Genomic DNA, 25,295 nt, shown 5'->3' on the forward strand with positions numbered 1-25,295 from the left:
CTTTTAGGCTCGTCGTGTAAATCGTGAAATTCCTTTTCACCGAAAGAACAAAAATCGTCCACTTAGCGACTCTTCCGGAGAAGCGCTCTTCCGCATCGTTCAGCCCCCAGCTGGAGCTCAGGTACGTGTAAAAACCTCGACCGCCAGTGCCTTCGAAGGGTCCTACAAACAGCAAACGAGCGCTGGCCGCGTGAAGGCATTCGGGAATTTCACGACGCTGTCAGAGTTCATCTGCAACCTTCACACTGCGAGCGAAGCGCCATCGAGCCAACAACGGAGCGCGAAATGCGGTCTGCCTTTTAACGCCGAACGTGTTCTATGGCTGGCTCCACTTCCTGCGATGGACTCGTGTCACGGAAAATCTTCACACGAGCGTCGTTGACTGAACACAAGTCCGAAGGCTTACGCGACACTCGAGTCCAGTCTTAGTCCTGCGCTGGCATTGAGTTCGGCTTTCTACCCGTGATCTGTGTCACTTCCGACGACAGGAGCAGTGCACGTGCGCAGGTTTAATCGGCATTCTTAGGCATAGGGCCATTTTCTCAATGCCTTTGACTGCATTACCCGAGAAAGTTGTTGGTTTGAAGCGAGCGCGCTCGCACATATAGTGCAAACACATGCAAACATGTGACTCGGAGGAGGACATACGAAATAGCAAAGCTAAAGCCTAAAGCTGTGGTGTGCGGTCGGCGCAAACTTGACGCTACACTCTACCTGGAGCGCTAGCTTTGGCAGTACCTTTCGTCAAGACTCACGCTGACATTCGCGTCGTTGAGGCACAAAAGGCATATACAGGGTCAGACACGTAGCTAGGATTTTGCTTCGGGGAGGGGGGCCCATGGGCCTTCCCCCTGGCTACGTGCCTGTACAGGGTTCATCTTTGCAACGTCACCGACAAGCAACGCACAGTACTTACCGTACCCCGTTCCATTGCCGCGACAGTGCGGGAAAGGGGAAATGTTTCCGCGGCGCTGGTGTACCGTTCGCTTCTCAAGCGTAAAAGCAAACTTGTGACGTGCTCATTACGAGTAATAAAGTTACTTTTAATCGATTACTTTGACGAGAAATTTGAAACCATTTATCTTGATTAATAGGAAGTAATAACGAGAGCAATCAGATTGCTTTTGGAAGCAAAAAAAAAAATAAACTTGTAACCGTTCCTATTTTTCCTTTCTAATTGCGCTCTTTGTTCGTACAAGTCTCCTACAAAGGAATCCTCTAACCATGTTTCCAAAGGGAGCATGGATTGCCAAAGTTGCTGGATCAAAGACACTTTAACTCGGTGATTCTTATAGACTGCTTGAAAAACCGAAGCGATCTTAGCGGCGCAGTGCCGCGCGAAGCATCTTGGGAACCTCTTTTAGTCACGGTTTCGGTTTCGATTTGCCAACCTCACTTCACGACATCCCGTCACGACCAAATTCAGTGCGTGCATTTTCAAATCTGTGAGTTTCTTGAAATTTATAATACAGTAGGTGTTGCCTACCAATACAGATAGAAGCCTGGGGCACGTTCTTGGAAGGGGGGGCTTTCGACGTACCAGCGTTGTGCGCAGATAAACACGTAAAGAGGTGCACTGGGCCGATCGTCCTGCTCCATCGTCTCAATTTCCTAGGCTTCTTAAATGATCCGTGGCCCGGGAGGGTCATGCTGCACTCGGGAGTTGTAGCCATGCCGCGGTACTCTTATTCCTCGCTAAGTCTAGGAAGGTCCTTACCTTCCTAGACTTAGCCCCCTTCGTCTTAGACCCCTTCGTCAGGGCTTAAGAGACCCCTTCGTCACGAAAACGAAAGGGTGCAATACGAGCGAGCGCTGACTTTATTTTCATGCAGTGCTGAGATGGACCACGTCGTCAACGGGAACAATCAAAATCGAAACCGTGCCACTGCTCTCCGTGGCCAAAGAAGTCCCATAGTTCAACGCGCGCAGTGTTGCACGCTGGGATTTTTGGAAGTTGTCTATTCAGTAATGAACAGTACGAAAGACCGTTTTCAAACAAGCAGAAAGTCCGTCATTTTGAAAACCTGAAGTAATAGGAAAAGTAACGATTACTTTTTCAAGTAACCGTAAGTAATTGTAATTGTAATAGATTACCTTTTCCAGTAACATATGTACAACGCTGCATAATAGCACTACTTGTTTACGTAATTTTCCTTTATTTTTTCAGCTTGGAGAATCACCAAGTGTTCACCATGTAGAAGTCAATGGTTCCAAGAACGGTTCGTAACATCGTGCTCTGTAAAAAACGCACTAATTATTTCTGCTATTATTTAATTTGCTTTCGCATTAGGACTATATATATATATCACCACGGCTGCTTCCACCCGCTCTTCGTGGTCAGGGGTCGTCGCCATCGGCATTTATATACTTACTGGGACTCTTCTGAAGAGTTTACGACATTGTGAAGGTCTTAAAATGAGCAAATTGATGCACGCGCGCTTATCCAGCCTGGGCGAACGAGTCGTTTGTCGTGAGAGGCGAGAGGCAAACAAGGGATCCGGAACGACGCTGCTTTCCTCCTCTGCTGACCGCTCGAGGAAAACGCGTCAGCCGTCGTTAGTTCCGCCGCAGGACGAATGGCCGCTGCGACGGGCACGTGGCTCTTATTAGACACGTGACGTCGTCGGCGTTTATCTTGCAAGACTCCCTGCTCGCGAGCGTATTTTGGTAGCGACGGAGGCCGAGAAGTTTTGAGACTGAGCTTGACAGACCGTGGGCTCATGTCCCTCCAAAAATCCTTCGACCGCCTTAGTAGATATCTCAATGGCACTTGGCAACGCGAGCGCTCCTTTCCACGCAGTGCTTTCCGCGCCGCCGCACTAAGCCCTCATTTAGTCTGTTTTGATTCTCGGCATCCATTAGGTCTGCCGTCTTTTGGTAGCGGAGTGGCTTACAGTGACCTAGATTCGAGTTAATTGAAGTAAAACTTATTATCTCTTGGTAGTCTAAGGCGAGACCGGTTAGGTCACGTGAGTTTCTGGTTAGTATTCTATAGGTAGCTTCTATATGCATGACTTGGTCCGGTCAAACTGGCTCAGGCAAAGCCAGGTGAGGGTAGACTAGATTAGTATCCTCGTCAAGGATTTCCCGAGACAAATTTGGCTTATATATACTTGGCTTAGTCTGGTCAAGTTAGGTCAGGTTAGTGTAATACTACATCGAGGTTTGTCCGAGGCTAAGTTTCCTTATAGGCACGGGTGGTCTCGGTTAGCTCAGGTAAGGACACGTTAAGCTACGTCAGGTAATTTTATGAAGAGTTAAGTTACGCTAGGTTAGGTTAAGTCATAGGTTAGCATTGGTACGGTTGGGCTTAGTTACCCGGGCTACAAGGATAGGTAAGAAGGAAGGAAGGTCACGTTGAGCATCCGGGCGACTGATCTACGTCGTACGGCGTGTCCGAGCACGGTCCTCGCTCGTCAGGTCAGTCGAGAGACACCGCCGAACACGCGAGGCCATGCCCCGCGTGCTGGTGATTGGGGCTGGCGCCAGCGGCCTCGCGGCCGTCAAGGCATGCCTCGAGGAAGGCGTCGACGTGGTCTGCATCGAGAAGACATCGGACGTGGGCGGTCTTTGGACGTACCGCGAGGAGAACGTGGACGGCGTGGCGTCCATCATGTACTCGACGACCACCAACACGAGCAAGGACCTGTCCGCCTTCAGTGACTTCCCGCCGCCGCCGGACTTCCCCAACTACATGCACAACAGCCTCGTGGCCCGCTACCTGGAAAGCTACGCCGACGCCTTCGGGCTCAAGCGCCACATCCGCTGTTCGCACGTCGTGCTCAGGGTAAGCCTGTTCCAGTCGACCTCAGGTGTGGACACCAGAACACGTTCATTTCATCCATGCTTTACTATAAATTCCTAGGGACCATATTCGAGTTTCTCTGGCGGTCACATGACCGCTGCCGACCATGGGATGCAGGCTAAAGCAGCAGTCCCACTGCTTATACATCATACGAAAGAAGGTTTGCAGACAGTGTCTGGGGCCTTCCTTTTATGGCGATCACAGTTGTCATACTTCCTGCAGACTTCTCGAAGCGTGTATGAAGCAAACGTGCTTTAAGCATGCTTGAGGCCTGCCCGCAGATGATTTTGCCATCATGTCTTCGGCGAACACCGTGTTTTGCTGTATGATGTTTGAGCGACTGCGGCCTAACGCCGTGGAGCACTCATAAGCTTTTAGATTTAGAAGTGTCTTACAGCGCACGAGCCAGCACGCTGAGTCAGCGTCATCCACTGCCTTCCCTTTGCGCTAGAGTCTTTCTAACTGTGTTGTGTGTAGATTTATGCAGCCGGAAGTTAGTCAGCCGCAATGGACGTCTGGTGTCTCGGCTGTAGATGAAAAATTTAGCCAGTTGAGTGCAACCGCTAGCCTGGGGTCTTTAAAAGGATACGGAACCAAGCATTCTAGTGTCCATATTAAGTGGCGCACGATCTTTCCACGAGCCAGCAGCCGCCGATGTGCGCGAGCACATGCAACGAAATTGACTTCATAGTCCTCCATTCACGCTTAAGATGACAGCGAAACGTATGGGCTCCGTTCGAAAGAAGAATAAACGCAGACTCTTCATCTCCACAAGCGAAGGTTAAGTGCTTGTTAGATCAATTAATCGCCTGGCTTTTAGAGCAGAACCCACTGTGGAGACGAAAAGCCTGTCTTTATTCTCCTTTTCTCCGGAGCCCACACACCGGCGGCCCACCCATGACAAAATGCTCTATAAGGGGGAGGGGGGAGAGGAGGTCCCAGCAAAATAGAAGATTTCGGGGGGGGGGGGGGGGGGGGCTCATGGGCCGCCCCCCCCCCCCCCCTGGTTACGTGCCTGTGGGTAGACCTCAAAGAAAGCTGTCTTGAGGTCTACCCACTATCTTTCACTCAGAGTCAACCAGAGCTCGGCGTTCTGACGTCACCACAACCCCTGCAAAAGAGGCAGATGAACTTTTTCCCCGCATAGGCCCCTTTCAAAAGTCACGTGCCGATTACTAGACGGTCGGAACCCCTGCACAATGGCAGAACAACTGACGTCGTGAAACGTGCGGTCATCATTATTAAAAAGAAAACAAAAAATTGGAGCAGAGCCAACGCTACACTTCGTGTCACTAGTTGCGTGCAGTACAGGCGAAGGCAACGCCAAGCGAGGGGAGAAAGGGCAAGCACTAGGGAGGCTAAAAAAGGAGGAGGGAAACCTCCTCTTTTCTCTAACGTTCATAGTGCTCTCCCTTTTTCCCCTCGCCCTCCATTGCCCCCCTCTTCCGTCCCGCATTTCTAGCGCTCGTCCTTTCTCCCCTCGCTTGGCGCTGCCTTCGCCTGTACTGCACGCAACTAGTGACTCGGAGTATAGGATCCAACATGTCGCGGAGTCGAGTGAGACGCAGACGCATCGGGTTCCAGTCGGCAAGTGAAGTGACTTTATTCAGGAAACATTAGTGTTTTAGTAGATCGTTCAGTCACTCCCGCTGCGCTATCCGTTAGCCGCTACGGCCTCCGCTATATGTAGCGTAGCGGAACCACCATTTTAAGCGTTCAAAGTGGAGCGTCACTGCGCTCACCACCGTTTTCTTTTGTGGGTGTGTTTTTGCCTTCTAATCCAACCAGACGCATAAAGTGTGCCCTGACGTTGCGGTTTTAAGCCGCCATTGTAGGGGGACTCCACAGCTGCCAACAAAGGGTAGTCTTTCGAAAAAAAAAATCGATAAAGCAAAATCAGCTTTCTTTTTTTCTTCTTAGAACGAGTGTAACAACTTTGTGTTGACTTGAACTCGCAGTTTGGCCACTCGCTTCCGCTTCGTAAGCTGCGTAGTCTGAACATCGATACAAAAGTCCTGCAATGGATAGCAAATGATCTCGGTGACAGGAAACAACGTGTCTTCATTAACGGAATTCACTCATCATATGTAGCCGTAACATCGGTTGTGCCGCGAGGTTCAGTTTTAAGCCCCTTCCTTTTCTAATTTTTATAAATGACATTGCAAACGGAATCTCATCTCACATCAGGTTGTATGCGGACGATTGTGTTTTGTATAAAGAAATACGCGGAGACGCAGATGTTGAAGTTCTACAGAGTGACCTAGATAGCATTTCAAGGTGGTGCGACAGATGGAAGATGTTTCTTAATACATCCAAATGTATCCTTGTTTAATTTACAAGAAAACGGCAAAATATCTTGGAGTGCAGTTGTCCGATGATTTGAGGTGGAAGAATCACGTCAAGGGTTTATGTTCTAAAGCTAGCGGAATGTTACATTTCCTCCGTCGCAACTTTCGGCAAATGTCTGCAGACCTGAAAGGGACTCCTTATTTCTCTTACTTTCAACCGATTTTAGTATACGCGTGCATTGTTTGGGACCCGCTTACGCAAACATGTATTAAGTATCAAGTAGAAAGGATTCAAAACCAAGCGGCTAGATTTGTTTCAGATAATTATAACTTCCGGGAAAGCGACTTAGAAATAAAGCGCACACTAAGATGGAAATCTTTGCAATTTAGAAGGAAATGTCTACGTTTAAAGTTTTTGCACAATCTTTATAATGGGAACACACGTCTCGATAAGTCAAGATATTGTATAACGCCTTCCTATATTTCCCGCAGGGTAGATAATTTTTTAAAAAAGTTGAGAATTCTGTGCGAGGATCGACTGATGTCCTAAAGTATTAGTTTTTTCCCCAGACGATCCACGAATGGAATATGCTCCCGGAGGCATTAGTAGAACTTTCTTCTGTTTGCTCCCTTTTTGTCCCTATCATGTTGAGGTAAGGTGCCCATCATCCTTTGTAGTATAATTTTTTTTTGTTGTTGGCACTGTACTGTGTCTATTGTTTTTTGTTTTGTATGGCATCATTTGTATATTTGCTGTTTTGTGCTATTTCTCACGTACTATCCCCCCCCCCCCCCCGCCCCCCTTACTGTAATGCCCACTGGGCGAAGTAGGTAATAAATAAATAAATAAATAAAGACTCGTTGTTGGGTTAGCATGATATACAGACTAATATTTTACGGTCCTCTCTGTATGCGCATACAAGTTTAGTCAACCCCGACTCGTGTAGCGCTTCCGTCACTATTCTATAGCACACAGAAAAAAAAAAAAAAAGAAAAAAAAGAATGGCATTTAGAAACTTCGTGGCAGTATGCTTTTGGCAGCCCTTATTTATTGACCAAGCAAATTCTATCTGTTTTCTTTTTTTGCTTCACAATTTTTGTTTTGCAAAACCGAGGGACGAAAATTCGACCAAGCGTGTTCGGTCGGCCTTTTGGGTAGTTCGTTTTGCATTTTGCACCTCGCATGCCTTTGTACGTACGTTCCGATGGAGTGCAGCTTGTTTTGCTCGAATAGAGGTAACATGAAAAGCCAACTTGTTCGGCATGTCACTGTGGCGTATAGTCATTCCCACGTGTCTTCCCGCTTCCTCCATCCCATGGCCACCGCCCCTTCCCGGACCTCTTCATTCAATTGTTCCTTGAGGCATAATCCGAGTCGGCTGACTGCGCGCGCTCCTGCCCATTGTGCCTTGGTTCGTTCTGATGCTCTCCCCCATTAAAATCAACGTTTCTTCGTTCGTTTCTCTCGGTGATATGGCAATTACACGTGTCCACGGTGTCCACGTGTCTGAGCGCACGCGCGAGGATGCACAAGGCCCGCTTATTACGTCACCGCTGGTAGGCCTCCGACCCGCAGCAAGTGGGAAACACGCTAAACGGGATTACGCCGCAAATCGGAAGACGCTTGCACCTTGGCGCTGCCGCGCGCTGGAGTTGAGCCCCGCTCCTGTCGTTTACACCGAAGAGGTGCCGGGGAAGGGATGTCAGTGTTTGAAGCCCAATTTAGCGGATTCAACTCGTTACACCGCCGCTAACGAATTTAGCGGTCCGTACACACGCGACACTGTAACGGTGCTGGCTAGTGCTATGGCAACCTGCGGAACCATTGGCAGCGCCACCGCGCCGGTCACGGGGTATTTCGGCAACGGTACCATAAAGCTTTCTTCTCTTTCTCGGATACCAGTTCCTGGCTCCTGTCATATTCGATACAGACACCAGAGAGTTTAACAACAAACTATCATTACGAACAAACTAGTCCCCCGCCAAACCGGGATTGTTTGTTTGTTTGCCCCGAGCATTCATCGCTCCCTCCGTTGCGTAGATGACGTCACATCGCGGCATCACAAAAACCTGTGACGTTTTCGTCACGCGATGCGCGCGCCGGGGATTTTCTCCTCGTGTAAGTGCCGCTTTACGCACGCTTTTGCCGAGAAGAGTATACTTTTTTTTTTTTAAATCGTGATATGGGCTTATTGAAATTGTTCGGAACACTCGAAATATGGCCTAGAGTTTCTTCTTTTAATTTTCACATTCATCTAAAACAGTTACGTGGGAGTTTTGTAACCATAATTGTTTCCGCAGCCTGTTTTATATTTTCTGGTTTTAGTTTTTAATTTTCCTTGTTCGAAGGAGTCTTCATCTCCATTACCAAAGTCGCACGCCCGTGACCTTCCATTTGTTGAAAAAAGATAACATTTGAGGATGATGAAAGAGAGATATGCGAGATTCATAGACGCTTTATTTCATTTTTTATTTAATATTTTTTGTTATAAAGACTCCTCACCTGTTTTGGGAGGTTGCGGCAGGAGGGGTTGGTACATTTCACTGCACAAGAACTTAAACGAGGAAATAATTAAATGTAGAAAATACACAAAATTAACACAGAAGTGCCACAAACAGCAAAACAAAACAAGACTCAACTTTCCACGGTCCGCCTTCGAATGTACTTAAACATAACTCGACTGATGAGTTCACCTGTACTTCGGAGTCAGCACGACAAAGATACGGAACCAGCGCCCCATTGTGCAAGCTTCGCGTAGCTCGGAGCACTCGCGGCATTAAATATCTTGAAGGATCAATGTTAAAATCGCCATTCAGTACCGCATATAAAAACTTTAGCCTCGCTGTACGGCGCCTTGAGGACGGGAACTTCAGTTGGGCTTTCTCGTACAGTGACGTCATGGTTCCGTTTCGTTTGAATTTATTCTAAATGAATCGCGATGCATATCACTGTGCTCTTTCGAACTTGTCAATATTTCCAGCCGTATGACGGTGCCATACCTGGGAGGCATATTCGAGAACAGGTCAAACAAAGGTTTCGTAAGCAGTGATTTTTGGATCAAATGAAGCACGCTTAAGATTGCGTTTCAGATACCAAAGTTTACCGTGAGCTTCCCAAACAACAGAATCAACGTGTGCGTTCCACTTTAGATCAGATGAAAAGTGCACTCCAAGATACTTGTACGTTGAAACAATTTGTAGAGAGTTTCCATTAACATGATACTGTAAACGAAGTGGGGAAAGATTCCTCGAAAACGTCATCTGAGCGCATTTCTCTATATTAAGGGGCAGTTGCCAAGTTGTACACCACTCGAACAACTTTTTTATTTGATCAGTGATATGTTTTACTTCACTGAATAAATACAGTCATGAGCATAAAATTTCGTATCTACACCAACAAAACTCTGAACGTCATTCATAAACATAAGAAAACACACAGAATCTCCCATATTATTCCTAATACGATTCGAAGGCGAAAGTTCAAGCGCCGATGCATTACAGACAAACACGTGATTTACTTTAATTAAATTAAATTAAATTCCTCTTAAGTCCTTCATTTGAATGCCATATAGTAAAAAAGGATTACTATTTGCACCGCCAGAAAACAATCCCATTGCTTAGCAGCGATTTCTGTGCATTTGATCTGGCGTCGGTGTATGAGGTTTGTAAAAGACCCCCAAAACTAAACGGGAGAGTTTGTTGATTAGATATTTTTGAATATTTAAAGCGCGGTTATGCAGAATAGAAAACAGAACAGACACGGACGACGTGTGTGATTGCTCTCAGATATCATAAAGGCGGGATCTTGCTGTCTTTTTCGTCCAACGCCATGTTCGATTACATCATTTGCTTAGCCTCATTGCAGTGGCTAAAACTTCGATGTTGGCGGCGGCAAAAAAGCTATACGCTACAGACGTCGGATATGGAGCAACATTGGCGATGCCAACTTTAATTCAAAGCCTTCTTTTTCTTTTTTTTTTTTTTCTTCTTTTATCACAGCCGAGGTCAAAATTTCGTTTCGTGCAAAGGAACTCGTGGGGTAGTTTTGAGAAAATGAATGCTGTCATTCTGCCAGGGTTGAACAAATAGTCATTGAACCGGCGCGACATCCATCAACTGTGCTTGAGATCGATGCTATCTGAAACCAATCTTAGCTCTTTGCAACGCCTGAAAGATATTTCCCAGGACACAGTTTCCTTTACAAGTACTAAGAGCTTTCCGCATATTAAAACTTTCACCAGTACATAAAAAAAAAAAAAAAAAAAAACTTGAGTTGCATATATATATGAGTGGAGCAGTATACAATTGAACAGTGACACTTCATGCGTCTTCGGGTCAAAAAATCAATTGAAAGTGTCCTCAGAGATGAAAGGGGTGACAACCTAGACCTTTGTCCACGTCGGGTGATCAGAAGTCAGAAAACAATAAGGTTGCTGAATCATATTCAGTGGAAGAGCGTCTCTGCCTTAAAAAATGCTGAGAAACCGAAACTCAAGATACTTTAAGCTACCAAGACGGTCGCGCAAACAGTGCTGCTAGACCACCGTTATTCGCTTCCCATGTACCACGTAAACATAAAAGAGTTATTTTGGTTACAGATAGACCACTACAAACATCTGCGGTAATCTAAGCACTCTGAGGTGTTACATCTAAGGTTAGAAGATTATGAATTCTGTGCATACTCGTTAATCGTAAAAAATAAAATAATAAAAAAATGTGCGGTTGTTGTTATATTAAACGTTTACTTTTCTTATCTTTATCTAGACTTCACACGCATAGTTGCTAAAAGCCTCAGGCAATGTGAACTCTATCTCTTAAGAAGCAATTACAACCGCATTCGCTTTTCGCCACAAACGATAGTCCGATCACACTGTTTACAAGGTTGAATTAATTTTTGTTTTTATTTCCGTGGTGGGTGACGACAGGGTTGTGCCCAGTCAGTCTCTTTATCGGGTGTAGCATTGAAGGATAATTTTCGCATCTCAATCTGAGCATTCGCGCCTGATATCGCCGAAATGAGGCGATTTTCAACCGTGCTTGCACGCCAGCCGGATGTTAGTTGCTGCCCATGTGCACGGAGCAGGCGACGCACGGGGGTCTGAGGAGAGAGCGCGTTTTCTTCTCCGCTCCTTTTGAGTGGAATGGTCCATTCCACTAACGCTTGAAAATCGCGTCATATCGGCAACACCAGGTGCTAATGCTCGCATTTAGATGTGCAAATAATTGGACAATGTTATACCCAATAAGGAGACCAAACGGGCACAATCCCGCTGTCCCCTGCCGCGCAAATAAAAAAAAAAGAAAGAAAAGAAAAAGAAAAGTGAATACAACCCTGTAAACGGTGAGGTCAGTCGGTCGGCTCCGGCGAAAAGTGAATGCGGTTGCAGTTTCTTTTTGCGAAATAGATTTCGTACTGATTTGGGCCTTTAGCAACTATGTGTGGAAAGCTCAGATTAAAAAAAAAAAAAGAAAGGAAACGTGCTCACCAAGCAACAAGTTTTCACTGACGTCATTGCCTGCTAACCTTGGACATGAGGACCTTAGAAGACTTACATTATCGCAGATGTGTGTAGTGGGTCAAAATAACTTTTTGTCATGTTTACGCGCAGGTGGTACTTAAGAAGTGGCTGCGCAATTGTTCTTTGTTGACGATGATAATAATAATAATGTTTAATTCCGCCATTAGATGTTGTCGATCAGGGAAAAAAGCTGTCAAGTACAGCTTGACGAGTCCCTTACCGCCTACAGAAAGCAGCAACAGAGCCGGGAAAAAACGGTAATCAAGAGAAAACAAAACAAAAATTGTAAAAAGATGAAGATGATTATGATGATTGTGCGGCTTTTCCCTTTGAAACGGGCGAGCTCTTAAAAAAAACTTTTTTTCCCTAGCCAACATATATAAAAAAAATAATGAGGGATATCACTTTCTGTTCTGAATCGCGCGAAACCAGTGCTCCAGTCGCGCCTTTGCAGTTAAGCTTCATTCGAAATATGCTTTGTGGTCTCTCTGTAGACCAGCAGAGCAGGGCTGCTTTAACCTGCTGGAGGGTCTCCAGTGGGTTGAAGCAGGAGAGACGTTTTCTTTTTCCGCAAACGTTGGGCGCCATCTATCGGGAAGCACGGGGGACGTTTTTGGTGGTCTACCTTGCTTCCGGTTCTGCCCGCTTCAGGCTATGTTGACTGCCTGAACGCGGTCGGTAAATGCATTCAGCGTTTGTGTTTCCTCAATCCGACGCGATCGACTAGTTTACGCTCGTCTTCAATTAATACGTTGACTACGGACGACTTCGTCCGTTTTGCCGAATGAATTGACGACGGACTTTGCCGAGGGGCCCGTCGTGACCGACGGCACGATTGCAGCTCTGTTCGATCAATAAGAAAGTACAAAGGGTTACATTAAACTAGGTTTCATCTTATATGCAGTATCTGCAGTAAAGTTGCGAAATATTGGAGACCAAGTTACAGTTAAGGCAATGATTTTTTTTTTAAATTAATTTGCTCGCAAATTTCAATTTACAAAAGTGTTTTCATAAATATCAATGTTCACCCTAAGATCGTCCGAAAAACTCGGTGCCCGCACGTATGAATGTCAAATTTTCATCACACGTGAATTTTTGTAATAGATTTGAGCTTGTGAAATTTCAAAGCGTACTTCTGTGAAAAATGAGACCAACAAACTTATCCGGTTCAACGGCGGACGTGTTTGGGGACGACAGCGACGGTTGGAAACGCCGTCGATTCTGGCAAGTTTGTTGGTCTCATTTGTTTACTAGAGTTGATCTACACCTCGAAATTTTACAAGGTTGAATTATCCCCTAAATTATGTATTTGATGAATATTTAAGGTTTTTACGGGCAGCCGCCGATTTCAGAGCGAGCATCGGCATTTATGCCAACCCACTTTAGACTAGAGCTGTGTGTCACTGTAGGTCCTAAGGAAACAAAAATCGGCCCCATTTGTTTGTTTCGGGTCTCGCGACCGTTGACGATGTTGCAAACTAATTTATTTACTTGATATGAACATAAAGAAAACCCCTCGAGTCGGTTATTTCCTCTTCCTTATTTAACCGCAAGACTAGCTGATGATGTCGTGAGAGAAACAGCTGCTCCCATTTCTTTCCGGGTGTGCTCATAGCAACAAACGGTGCAGCGTAGCAGCTTTACCACAAGGCTTTGTGATTGTTTGGTAACCGTGGGCGATTCCAACGTTTACAACAACGAAAAAGCAGACAGGTGGTTTGCGTAGCAACGCACCGTCATAGCAACGTGAACTCAAGCAACACTACAACATACCTAACCAATCTGCTTAGTTGTGTTTACGCACCGATAAAAGTAAAGGAACAAAAACATTAACTTTTGTTGAAGTGGCAACTGTAAAGGCGAGAGCTGACTCGTATTCATACCAATAAAAAATAAAGGAACGAAAACTTGAGTCTGAAGTGGCAACTGCAATCGCGGGAGTGTACCACACCATAAACAAATGGCAGACTCCTGTCCCTTGCTGCTTCGCAAACGCCGTGGGAACTCAGAAAAAAACCAAAAACATTGACTTTAATGCACCACCGAGAATCCAACGACACGGGTGCGCCCACAGCGTGGTTTGCGCAAAAGTTATTAGTCGTTATTCATAAAGAATAAAAGCAAAGCTGCTAACTTGGACGCCACGGCGCTTTCTCAGCCAACAAAATTGTATCACATATGCCCGGGAACACGCAAGAAAAACCGCTCTGAGTTTTAGGGCAGGTTCGTGCACAAAGCACCATTTTTGTTACGTTTTCTTACGTCACGCGCGATTCGCCGAAATATTCGTGTCTCGAATGCCGCGAGCCAGGCTACCTCCTTGAACGAGTAGCGAATCTTCATGTGAGGCAGATGCCCCGGTGACTTCTGCTGTACAGACGAAAGCTTTCGTAACTTAATGTAATGTAAAAAAACAAAAACGGGGCTTTGTGAACCAGCCTTTAAGGTTTCTGAGTCCGAAGTAAGAAAAATGTTACCTTTGCATGGCGTTTCAGAAAGGCCAAGCAAGGATTTTTCGAACTCGGCAACTGTGTACAATCAGGAGACTCATATTCTGCTGACGCAATCGACGCAGCAATTGAGGATAGTGCAGCCGGTGGACGTCATAGCTATCGAAGCAACCGAACGAAGATACGCTAGGTGATCATTTACAGAAATAAAATCAATAGACCACGACAGATTGATCCTGTAGTTTCCATAAATGCTTTAGAAACGCGAACCACTTCATCATAGCGGCTGCAGCGAGTGAGCATGACTCACCAGTGCGCAGTGCAGGCGAAGGCAACGCGCCAGGCGAGGGGAGAAAGGGCAGAAGGCTGCGGAGGATAGACCTCATCCGATACTCCTCGTCCTGTGTGCTTCTTTTTTGGTCCGTATTTTCGGGCGTATTTAGCACCATTGCATAAGTACCAACTAGTCCAACTCGCAGTTTTAAAGCAGTCTCGGAGTCGACCGTGAAGCATATTATTATGTTTTGTTTCTTTTTGTTTTTTTACGGCATTTTAAGCCGCGGTTAGACTGCATCCAACAAAAGACAGTCTGCAGACGCTGTCATTCATTTCACCATGACATTGATTCTACTGTCCGCAGACATCTTCGAAGCATGTAATTTATGCTTCGTAGATGCTTCACGCGTGTCGCCCATGCGGCGAGAGCAGATCGTCTGCTTCTTTTGCTAGGGTTGCGGTGACGTGAGAACGACGCCGAGTTCTGATTGGCTCTGATGGAAGGAGAGTAGGTAAACCACAAGGCCGCTTGCTTTGAGCTCTACCCACTATCCTTCCATCAGACCCAATCAAAGTTCGGAGTCTTTCTGACGTCACCATAACCCCTGCAAAAGAAGAAAAAAAGCAGACGAACTTGCGTTCTGCATAATTCTGTCACCGTATCTGCAGCGAACATTTTTGTATGATGCAAAAACAATTTCACTACGGATTTTTTGTTTTGTTTTTTAGGGTTACATTTTTTTTTTTTTTTTTTTGGGGGGGACTTTGGGTTGCGATAAAAGGTAAACTTATGCTTTTAGACTAAAGTAGAGCGTTATTTTTAAGAGTCGGTAACGAGTAACGAACGCACTTAGTGCCTCTTTGAGCGAATAACGAGTAACAGTACTTCGTTACTTCTTTGTTTCTTTTTTGTAAGCACTCACATTGTGCGACAGTGTTATCGCGAATCGGACTCAATCGCTTTTTCGCGTTTTGTTGAGACGTATTCTTGGAGAAAATCAAATTTCACCCCCCACGTTATTGCCCCCGGTGAGAAAAATTCACCACATTAGCAACTTTAATGACAGCTCTTCAATCGTAGGAAAGATCGCAAAAAATAAGAATAAAAAACACCGGCGATCGCTCGTTTGCACCGTGTACACCTCTTGTTTGTTGACCGACATTAGGCAGGCGTGCGCTTGCAGCAATCACTACTCATTATTTACCGCCTCCTCATTTGCAGACCCTTTTAAGAACTGCGGTGCTTTCTTATATTTTACTTTCTTCGAGCACGGTGTCGAGGAAGGCGCAGGCAACCTGAGCTTAAAGGAATCGATTCTCAGGTCAGCTCCCTTTTGTGGCTGTGTACAGTGCTGCTGAAACTGAAAGCTGGAGACGCCATTTGCTTTGGGCGCGGCCTTTCGTTGCAGCATTAGCCGGGGCAATATCACCTTGGAGACAAGGACTGCGCATGACGCCGTCGTGGGTGAATATCCGACCCGCTCCTAGCGGAAAGAAGGCTGACGCTCCTTCAGATTACCCCGCGAAGGCGTCGCAGTACCGTTGCATGCTCCGCTTCCCATTTCGAGTATTGCAGTCACTATCACTGGTGGATCCCGTTGCATATTTCGGCCCTGAACGTACTGGCACTTTGTAGAGGCACATTTCCAATGAGGCCGCACCGCACACGAACGAAGGTAAACAAACAAGATGGCGGAGCGTTCCCCCTCTTGCCGCACACTCAGCGCGGTGTGGGTACTCTCTCCGACTGTCGGAGAACAAGTGGGCGAAGATGGATGCCGGGCGACAAGAACATGTTTCCCGACAGTTGCTGTTGTCTCGCTGTAACTGTGTCGCCGAAAACATGTTTCCATCGTGTTGACGGACGAAGTCGTCCAACTGTTTGCTCAATGTGACAGCGTCTTGAGCTGCGAGGACGAGTCAGGAACGAGCGCCAGGGTTGCGCTCGTGGCTATGTAGACGCGAGCTAGACGGCGCGGCACGGGGTCCCACAACATTTAACGGTAACTTCCAACGAGCGCTGCCTACTTGAACTGCGAACGGATACGGCGTACCAGGAGACACGTACGGGGGGAGTTAGCAAATGCTTATAACCTCTTGTCCGTCAAGATTCGCTGCTACTAAATTACGTCGCTCAAGACAATATTGTTTTTTTTTTTTTTTTTCGCATGACAAGTAACCAAGAAGTTTGGCTCCTCGCAAAGCGCTGTTAGCTTCCACATTGATGTAGCGAATTCAGGCGCTCGTTTGTGCATTTAGGATCAGTTATTTATTATTTTATGAAAACGTGGACCTTCCAAACGCGAAAAGCATCGCTCTTTCTTAGTTTGAAGAGCAAAATTCGAAAGAACTAATAGCGTGCTCCTTCATGGAGGTGGGCCGCCAGGTAGGCGACGTGTCATGGACCTTAGCAGTGAAGGTTGTCGCTCGAAGAAGCATTCTGAAAGATAGCAGAGCAGCCCCGCATATTTTTCCACTGGTGTCTGTTGACCACTGGTCGTCTCAAAAACTAAATAAAATCAAAGAATAGGATGCCATTATATCGTCTAAAAAAAGAGCAAAGAAAAAAGAAAGAAAGGAAGAAAGAGAGAAAGAAAGAGAAACTTGTTACTTGAGAAAGTGCACTTTGAAATATATTGCAATCGACTTGCAATCGACTCGCTGAAAGCTTCGATTGAAAAGAATCGCCTAAGTGCTTTCGCAATAAAAATACGGTCCATGTCCAAGCCCGGTTGCGTGCCAGCTGCGCAAACATGTTTTTTTTTGTTGTTTTTTTTTGTAGAGAAGGGAACAGTCGATCGCTCATACAACGATCGTGACGCACAAAAACTTCGCAAAATCATTAGAAAAAAAAAAGTTGATGTGGATTTGAAATTAACATGGCCGAGGCTACATCCACGCGCGGGGACGTAGCCAAGTTGGGAGGAGATAAGGCTCCATCCACGCAAAAGGTCACGTGACTTATAATTTAAGGACATTTGTCTTTTATGCACATATTATGCTTTCTTATAAGTAAATATAGGATCTAAAAATAAAGAGGTTGCATTTTATTGTTGTTTTAAAGTTAATATATCACATGACCTTACAAATTCTTAGACAATTTATCAATGTTTCACTGTTTTCTAACACTAATAGGAATTATCATACGTCATAAAAATAGTATCAATAGATATCTTTATATTTATGTTGTCCAGGAGTCACACACACGTGCAGCGTGCGTGCCATCCGTGCGTGTGGGCGTGCCGCCTGCAGCCATGTGGTTTGGGCTTGGTTGGCTTGGCGCGGGTGCGGCCTCCGGGGCTTTCGCCCATGTGCACATCGCTGCTGAGGCGAGGCGGCGAGGCTTCGCCGTGTATGTGATTGACTTAATTGGTTTAAGGCGTTGTAGTGTGAGCTTATGTGCATCGAAGGGGGCAAGTGCGAGCACACCCCTTCGTATGTTCTTGACTTGGCGCGCACGCTGGCTATCTCACAAAGATTGTGCGAGAAGGGAAAGCATGCATTAGGCTCAGTAATAACAAACCTATTCAATCGAGAAAACTGGGTAAAAGATTACAGAAACAGTTTATTCCATGACAAATAAAACAGTAGCCGATGCACAGATGCCACTCGTCCACGAGATCACCGATCAACACGAAGCCCTTCTTGTGGCAGAACTCCTGCAGGAGCCAGTTCACTTCTCTGTGCCGATCATTCAACGCCTGGATCACTGCACTCTGCCTACGCTGACACTCCAACGAAGAGAGCCTGTTCTCTCACCTCGGAAGAAAAGGCGATCTGCGTCGTCAAATTGCGTTCCAAGATCTGAGCGGTTAGCCGACGGTACTTGTCAACGTACGCGCTGGCAGAAATGCTGGTGCATGTTTGTGCCAAAATCGAGCAGGGCGTCCCACACCTTGAGAAACAAAGCCTTGATCCTAATGTTACTAAACACCCGCACTTCGACAGCAACCCGGTTATTCGATGTGAAATACTGGGACAAGTATTTCACCATCGAATCCCCGGCAACCAAAACTGGAGGCATATCAGAAGCGCGACCGTGCGAATACACAAAGGGCCCAACTTCTTGACCATGAAAACAATAAAAAACACTTCAGAGAAACCCGCTTGGGGAAAACCAGGCAGGAACAGCAGTTCGCGCACGGCAGGAACGCAAGGAGCAATGGCCACCGAGCACATGGCAAAACAATAGGAGACAAGACCGTAGGTTGATTGCTGCGTGGACGGAGAGAAGGCGGAAGGATAACTGCCTCCGTCCACGCAAAAAGTGACGTAGGGCGCCGGAAGTGGCGTAGTGCGTGGATGGAGCCTTTTCTCCTTCCGACGTGGCTACATCGCCGCGCGTGGATGTGGACACTCCCAATTAACATTGTATCCAACTATGAACCCTGCTATACCACCGGAAGCACGCGCTGGGGACTGTACTCCATTTCAGTTCTGCTACGGGGTGAGGCTGTAAAAAAGGCGAAAGTGGCAGAAAAAAAAGAAAGTTGGTGGCGACGAACGGACGAGTGACTTCGGGAGGCGGTGGAAAAAGAAAAGGGGTGTGCTCTTCGTGTACAGTGATGTTGTAGACGAAGGTGATGGCGATTAATGAACAATATGTTGTTCACTCCCCAAAGCCACTCTTTAATGTGTTCTAAAGAAATATTAACAATCATTCCTTAAATACTAAAACTCATAAATAAAGGCTGGAACACGTGATGCAAAAAAATGGACCGAGAATCGGACGGAAATCGGACCGTCCGAAAACCGTTGTGTACGGGATTTTCGGAAGACGAGACACGCGAGGCATTTTTCCCCGCAGGGATATCGCAATGCTTCACGAAATCCCGCCGAGTCGTCCGCGCCGAGCCGCCCGAAAATCGGAGTCTCCTTCCGAAAATTATTCGGCACTCTAAACCTCCCTAAACGTTTACCGATTTTTGCAAAAGCGGAGGAGCTTAACTGCCGTTTTAGGCATCATGCGCTCCAGCCTTTATATGACTTTAAACGTAAAGGTCGTGACCGAATGTTTTTGGGGTGTCCAACATCAAAAAGGTGCTAGCCCTAGACACGTTGATTTACACCCTCGAAGGTGTGAACAAACCATGAGCCATTTCACTCTGCGAAGATGGATGACCAGCGAAGGTGCTTAGCACACGACACAGACGTGACACAGAAGTTTGAACAAATGTACGAACGCATTTATTTTCTCGATCGGTGGTCATCGTGACAAAAGGTACGGATACACATGTCGAGTCACATCGCCGCCCCGAGGAGTTGAAGGAAACTAGACACGCGCGACGGAGGACCGCCACCCGGTGGAAGGAAAGGAAACTAAGCACGCAAGCGTTTGGAACGACGACAAAGAGGGGGCGGTGCGAGCCCGCCCTGAGCTTTTGTTGACGTGCATGAAAAATCCACGGAAGCCTAGCCATGAGCAGCTTCGCCGTAATATGCATCCTGTCACAGCGTCACCGAACAATCGGAGACGTCGTTGCGTCGCTGCGTCAAGGTTCGTCAGAGAACCGAGATGCTTCAAGTCGCGACCAGTGAAGTGCAATAAAAATTAAATTTGTTTTGAAAAAAGCTTAAAATCTTGTCGCTCGCTTTGTCCTCGGCCAGTAAGACCGATTATCAAGCGACCCTGATATCGAAGAAAAAATATGATTAGTCTGGTGTCCATAGATGGTGCTATGGAGAATTCTGTTCATTTGCGTTTCTACGCTATGAACTTACGTTCGAAAATTTTATAACCCCACCGGGCAATTGGCTTGGGGAATTTTTTTGTAACTCTGAAACAGACTTGTGCCCGTTACTTTAAAAATATAATGGATGACAATTACAAATTACCCATCCTCGAATGTAATGAATTACCGTAACAAATTAATTTCGCTTCAAAGTAACGGATTACTCTATCGTCGTGTTACAATTGCTTTCACGCTACTTTTCCCGTTCATTTATCGAGAGAAATATAGAAACATTTTTGATGTTTTCAAAAATGTTCTGCAACACTGCTTTCCATTTCTCATACACCCGCATTATGGTAATCCTCGTAAAAATAAAATAATGTATTTAAGAGAAAGAATGTAGGTGCACTCTGTTCAACTGTAAGCTGACAAGGCACCGAAAGCTGCAACCACACACGCCTAGAGAGCCTTCATGTGCGTTTGCTAGGGTGGTGCCACCCTTCGTAATACCACTCGCCGACGAACCAGCAGCCATTTTGGTCTCAGCGATAATCCGTGGGGCTTATAACCCTCCCGGAAACAAGCACCTTATCTCAGAAGTTCGGAGCAGCGTTGTGGAACCCACGGAGGGAGGATTAGCATTTTCCCCCTCGGATGGGATTACCGATGGACACAAAGGCCACTTTCCGGCACACGGGGAACAATGAGGGGAACAAAATGGCGGTGGAAGAGGGTGTGGGAAAGGGAAACAGGCAGTTGGCATCACTCTACGCGAAGCGCACATGAAGGCACCCTACAGACGCCATCCCGCTATAGCTTACGGCGACCGGAAATGATTTCTGGAATTACGCATACAAATCTAGCGGTGCGCGTTGCTCAGTAGCAGCGTCTAGCTCCTCCAGGAAACTGGGAGGTAAGTAGCCGATCTACGAAAGCTCCCTCCTGAAACGGGCCTTTCAAGCGTGAGCTTACCGTCTCAAAGCTGCAGTCTCGTACCTGCATACTTTTCACGCACTGTCAGCTTATGCATGAACGGAGTATATAGTTGCATGCAGTACTGAGAAATGCATGGGCGCGAGCGCTCCTTTTTGGGCTGTGATAGTGCGGGTGGTGGCATACTTTAAAAAAAAAAAAAGATCTGGAAAGAGCGAAACGGTGTAAAGGTCAAAAAGAAATAAACACAGAGAGCTTGCTCCTGCACAAGAGAAGAAACACAAGATGGAAGCCAATGGAAAGAGACAGAGCCCGCTCGGGGTGTTCTTCTTAATCTTTGTTTTTCGCATATTTTTACATGCCTTGCACGTTGTTCTAGTGGTTTTCGTGACCGGTCATACATAAAAACGTGTCATCTTTTAGGTTATTCTCCTCTTCACGATGTTTTCTATTTTGTTGAACTTGCTATCTTTATACTGCTGAATTGCCTGCTCATATTTCTCCAGTTTCTGTATTATGTTAATTTTTTTAAATATTTAACGAGTAATTAAAGTAATCCGGTACCACTATTTTGTAACCAAGTTATACTACAAACTTTTGCCGCAAAAAAGTAACGTGGCAATTACAAAATTACTTCTCAAGTCTGGGAGTCTGAAACGGCCCGCGGTTGCAAACATTGGACCTAATTTCGGCCTTGAATATTCCGATACCTTGCCGAACTGTGACGCAGTGTTTGTGTCCGAGCACTCGGTGGCTAGGCCTTCCCAAATTTGCACCTCTTGGACACCAGCCATGCGGAGGCGCCTACTATTCAGATTCACTGCCCCCGGGACAATAGTATTTATTATATAATCCCCGGTATTAACAACTCATCTTAGTTTTTAACACCGATTTTTTTTTCGTAATCGCAAATATCATATAATATTATATCATATCAATTCGTGAATACAGCACCAAAAGAGAACTCCGGAAGAGTTTTTTTTTTGTTTTGCTATAAGTTTAAGACTGGAATCCGCTTGATGAAGTGACGGTTTGTGCCGTAATTGCCGACAAGCTTTCTTTTTTTTTTTTTTTTTTACTCTTGTTCGCTTTCTGTGATAATACCGCGCCGCAGCTGCAGAAGCTAAATAAATAAAGAATATAAGACGTTTCGGAGTTGCCAGAAGTGCCAGCTAGACAGACGGCGCTGACTGTCCCTTTGATGTTCACTGCGCGGTCCCTATCCTGCAGCTGAGCCCTGCTTCGGACCACGAGCAGACGGGCTGCTGGGACGCCCTGATCCAAAATGTGGCCTCCGGCAAGACCTGGACCGAGAGCTTCAACGCCGCCATGGTGTGCACGGGCTATGACGTCGCCCCCGTGCTCCCGTCGTTTCCGGGGCTCCTGGACAGGTTCCGGGGCCGCGTGCTGCACACCCGGGACTACAAGCGCCCCGCGGGCTTCGAGGGCAAGCGCGTGCTCGTCGTCGGCCTGGGCAACTCCGGCGCCGACGTGGCCGTCGAACTCAGCGCCGTCGCGGACTCCGTGAGTGGGACACCAGATCGGCTCGAACGAGTAGCACCTAGAAGACAAGGCCTGCGCCTTCCTCCTTCCCCGAAACGTCATCACTTCCAGGCAGCGCGGCCTAGAGTGCTTTCTGCGTCGCTCCCAGCGCGACGTCAGCACGTGGCGACGCTAACAGGGACGCGCCTGAGAGCATCGGCGTGTCTGCTGCTTGGGACGGGTCGGGGATCTACTAACGATGACGTCACCCGCAGGCCTTCTAAGTGGTATTGCTCGAACGCAGTGTTCTTGATATTGGTATAGGCGCTATGGTCTAGCCTCGCTAGTACTTCGACGGACGTGCAAACAACTCTGGTGGAGGACTCCTCAGAATACCTCCCGTTGGCAACTTTTCTTGCTCTCGGACGTCACCAACAACAAGCGACGAGTATTCGGGTCCTGAAAATGCAATTTTGTTTCTTCGGTGGAAAAAACAATGTTTTCACTCTTGTATTCAGGCTCGCTTACACGATTCCTCTTTTTAGCGCATCTGTTTCGGGAAACCTAGTTTTAAGAAAAAGGTGCGTCGTCTGAACGAGACCGAAAAATATCTATGGCTGTTTCAAAGCGGCAGGAAGTGACGAATATACGTCATATCCGTCTGCATAAAAACGCGTTCATGGAGAAAACAGGGTGATAGTGCGTCTGTGAGAAGAAGCCAACTACGAAAAACAGGCTCGCGCAAACGCCCTTAAAAAATTATCCTGCGAACTGGTTGTATAAAAAGAAAAACTACGCATCTGCTTACCTGCAGAACACTTTGAGGAGCAATCGCGGCAATCTGCGAAACCTTAATATGTTTTTATCTACAAATAAAAGCTGTTGTGGAACAGTAGGACATTTGTGTCACATCGCAGACCACTTCCGTGTCGAAATTTAGGTTTTCGGTAACGTCATTCGTTGAGCTCCATCCGTGCATCGCACTGATTGGTTCTCGGAGTGTTCTGCGAAAAAACAGACCCGCATAGATAATTTTTTGATTGCCCTAAACAATGTCCGTGCCTTTAGTTTTCCTCAGAGCCAATCAGCCCCGATTCACGGTAATGCCTCGGCAGCTAGAGTTCCCCGTAGGTCTGAAAGGTGGTGTGATTCGTGTTTCTCCTGCACGTGCCTCAGGTGTACGTGAGCACCCGGCGGGGCTGCTGGACCATTCCCCGCGTCGGGCCCCGAGGAGAGCCGTTCGACACGGTCAACGTGCGGCGCGTCTGGAACTGGCTCTTCCACCTGCTGCCATTCGGGCTCGTCTGCCACGTCAGTGAGAACGAAGCCAACGCACGCTTCGACCACGCCGCCTACAACCTGGCCGCGAGGCACCGCATCCACGAACAGCACGCCACCATCAGCGACCTTCTTCCGTCCAAGATCCTGAACGGCACGGTAGTTGTCAAGGGCGACGTCGTGTCTTTTACCGAGGACGGGGTCCTCTTGGAGGACGACCCGACCAGGGCCGTTCCTGTGGACGTGGTCGTGCTGGCGACCGGCTACGGCGCCCACTTCCCGTTCATCGACTCGAAGCTCGTTCCGGTGCGAGACAACCGACTGCGGCTGTACAAGTTCGTCTTCCCACCGCACCTGGAACGCCACACGCTCGCCTTCATCGGCGGCGTGCAGCCCGAAGGCAGCCTGTTCCCCATCTCGGAGCTGCAAAGCCGTTGGGCCGTGGGCGTCTTCGTGGGCCGCTACGCTCTGCCCGGTCGCGCTGCGATGGACGCCGACGTGGACCTCAAGGAGAGGCACATCGGACGCCGCTACATCGAGGGCAGCAGGCACGCAAGACAGGTGGACTGGATCGACTACATGGACGAAGTGGCCGAGCTGGTCGGATGCCGGCCCAGGCTGCTTCGACTCCTCTTCACCGACCCGAAGCTTCTGTGGGCCTGCGTGTTCGGACCCTGCCTCCCGTACCAGTACAGGCTGCACGGACCTCGGCCCTGGCCCATGGCACGCCAGGAAATCCTGAGCTTCCAAGAGAACTACAGGAGGGGTCTGAAGACGAGGGAGGTGCCCTGGAAGACGGAAGGAGAGCGCAGATCCTTCGTGAAACTAACGCTGATGGTCCTCTCGCTGGTGGCTACCGCAGCGAAGGTCAAGATAGTCCGGGAGTTTCTGGTCAAGTACGTCACGCTCTTGTGGGGGATCCGCCTCAAGATTCGCCACAGGCTTCGTCTGGGAAAGCTGTATTTGTCCGCATGAGAAAGCTTGAAGGAATGTTTGCGGATACGCTAAAAAGATTCGTTCAAACTTAATTTCAGTTGCTTTATATTTATTGCTCAAAGGACGCAGATTCACGCAATAGACTTGGTCAGGCTGTCAGAAGCCCCTGCACGTATATTGTGCCACGAAACGCTTCACAAAGCAGTAATTTGTTCTCCTTTATTCAGGTTAACAAATAAAAGAGCGAGTGGTATGGTGCCCCCATAATAAAACAATGTCAATGGCGAAAAAAAAAAAAAAAACGCTTACCACATCTGGTTACGGAGATCGCATGGTCATTCTAAGTTGTGCCAGCCAATTTTCTCATTGGTTGAAATGAGCAAAGAAAGACCAATGGTTAGTGTTCCGAGCTTATCGTGGCGCATCATGTTCTCGACTATTGAGAGCGCATCATTTAGAGGAAGTAGCATGCAAATAATCTGGTAAGTTTGACGTAACACCATTTCTAGAAGAAGTGCGAAATCGATATACCTGCTGAACCATTTTTCTTTTGCTGAATTTCTAATTCCAGATATACGGGGCATTTGATTTTCAATCGAACAGATTCCTTAAAATATAAAGGTTGACAGTTTGACGAATTTTGTTTTTACCACGGA

General features: G+C 47.1%; 1 protein-coding gene across 1 annotated transcript; it reads left to right on the top strand.

Moving 5' to 3' along the window:
• LOC8030841 (flavin-containing monooxygenase 5) lies at window positions 1-24,731 on the top strand. Its single transcript, XM_002403086.3, has 4 exons — window positions 1-121; window positions 2,168-3,787; window positions 22,174-22,467; window positions 23,602-24,731. Exons 2-4 carry the CDS (start codon window positions 3,455-3,457, stop codon window positions 24,676-24,678), a joined length of 1,704 nt encoding a protein of 567 aa, XP_002403130.3. The 5' UTR covers window positions 1-121; window positions 2,168-3,454; the 3' UTR covers window positions 24,679-24,731.
• Window positions 24,732-25,295: the final 564 nt, after the last annotated feature.

The sequence above is a fragment of the Ixodes scapularis genome, unplaced genomic scaffold (genome assembly GCF_016920785.2).
Source record: "Ixodes scapularis isolate PalLabHiFi unplaced genomic scaffold, ASM1692078v2 PGA_scaffold0__279_contigs__length_252992795, whole genome shotgun sequence".
Lineage (NCBI taxonomy): Eukaryota > Metazoa > Arthropoda > Arachnida > Ixodida > Ixodidae > Ixodes > Ixodes scapularis.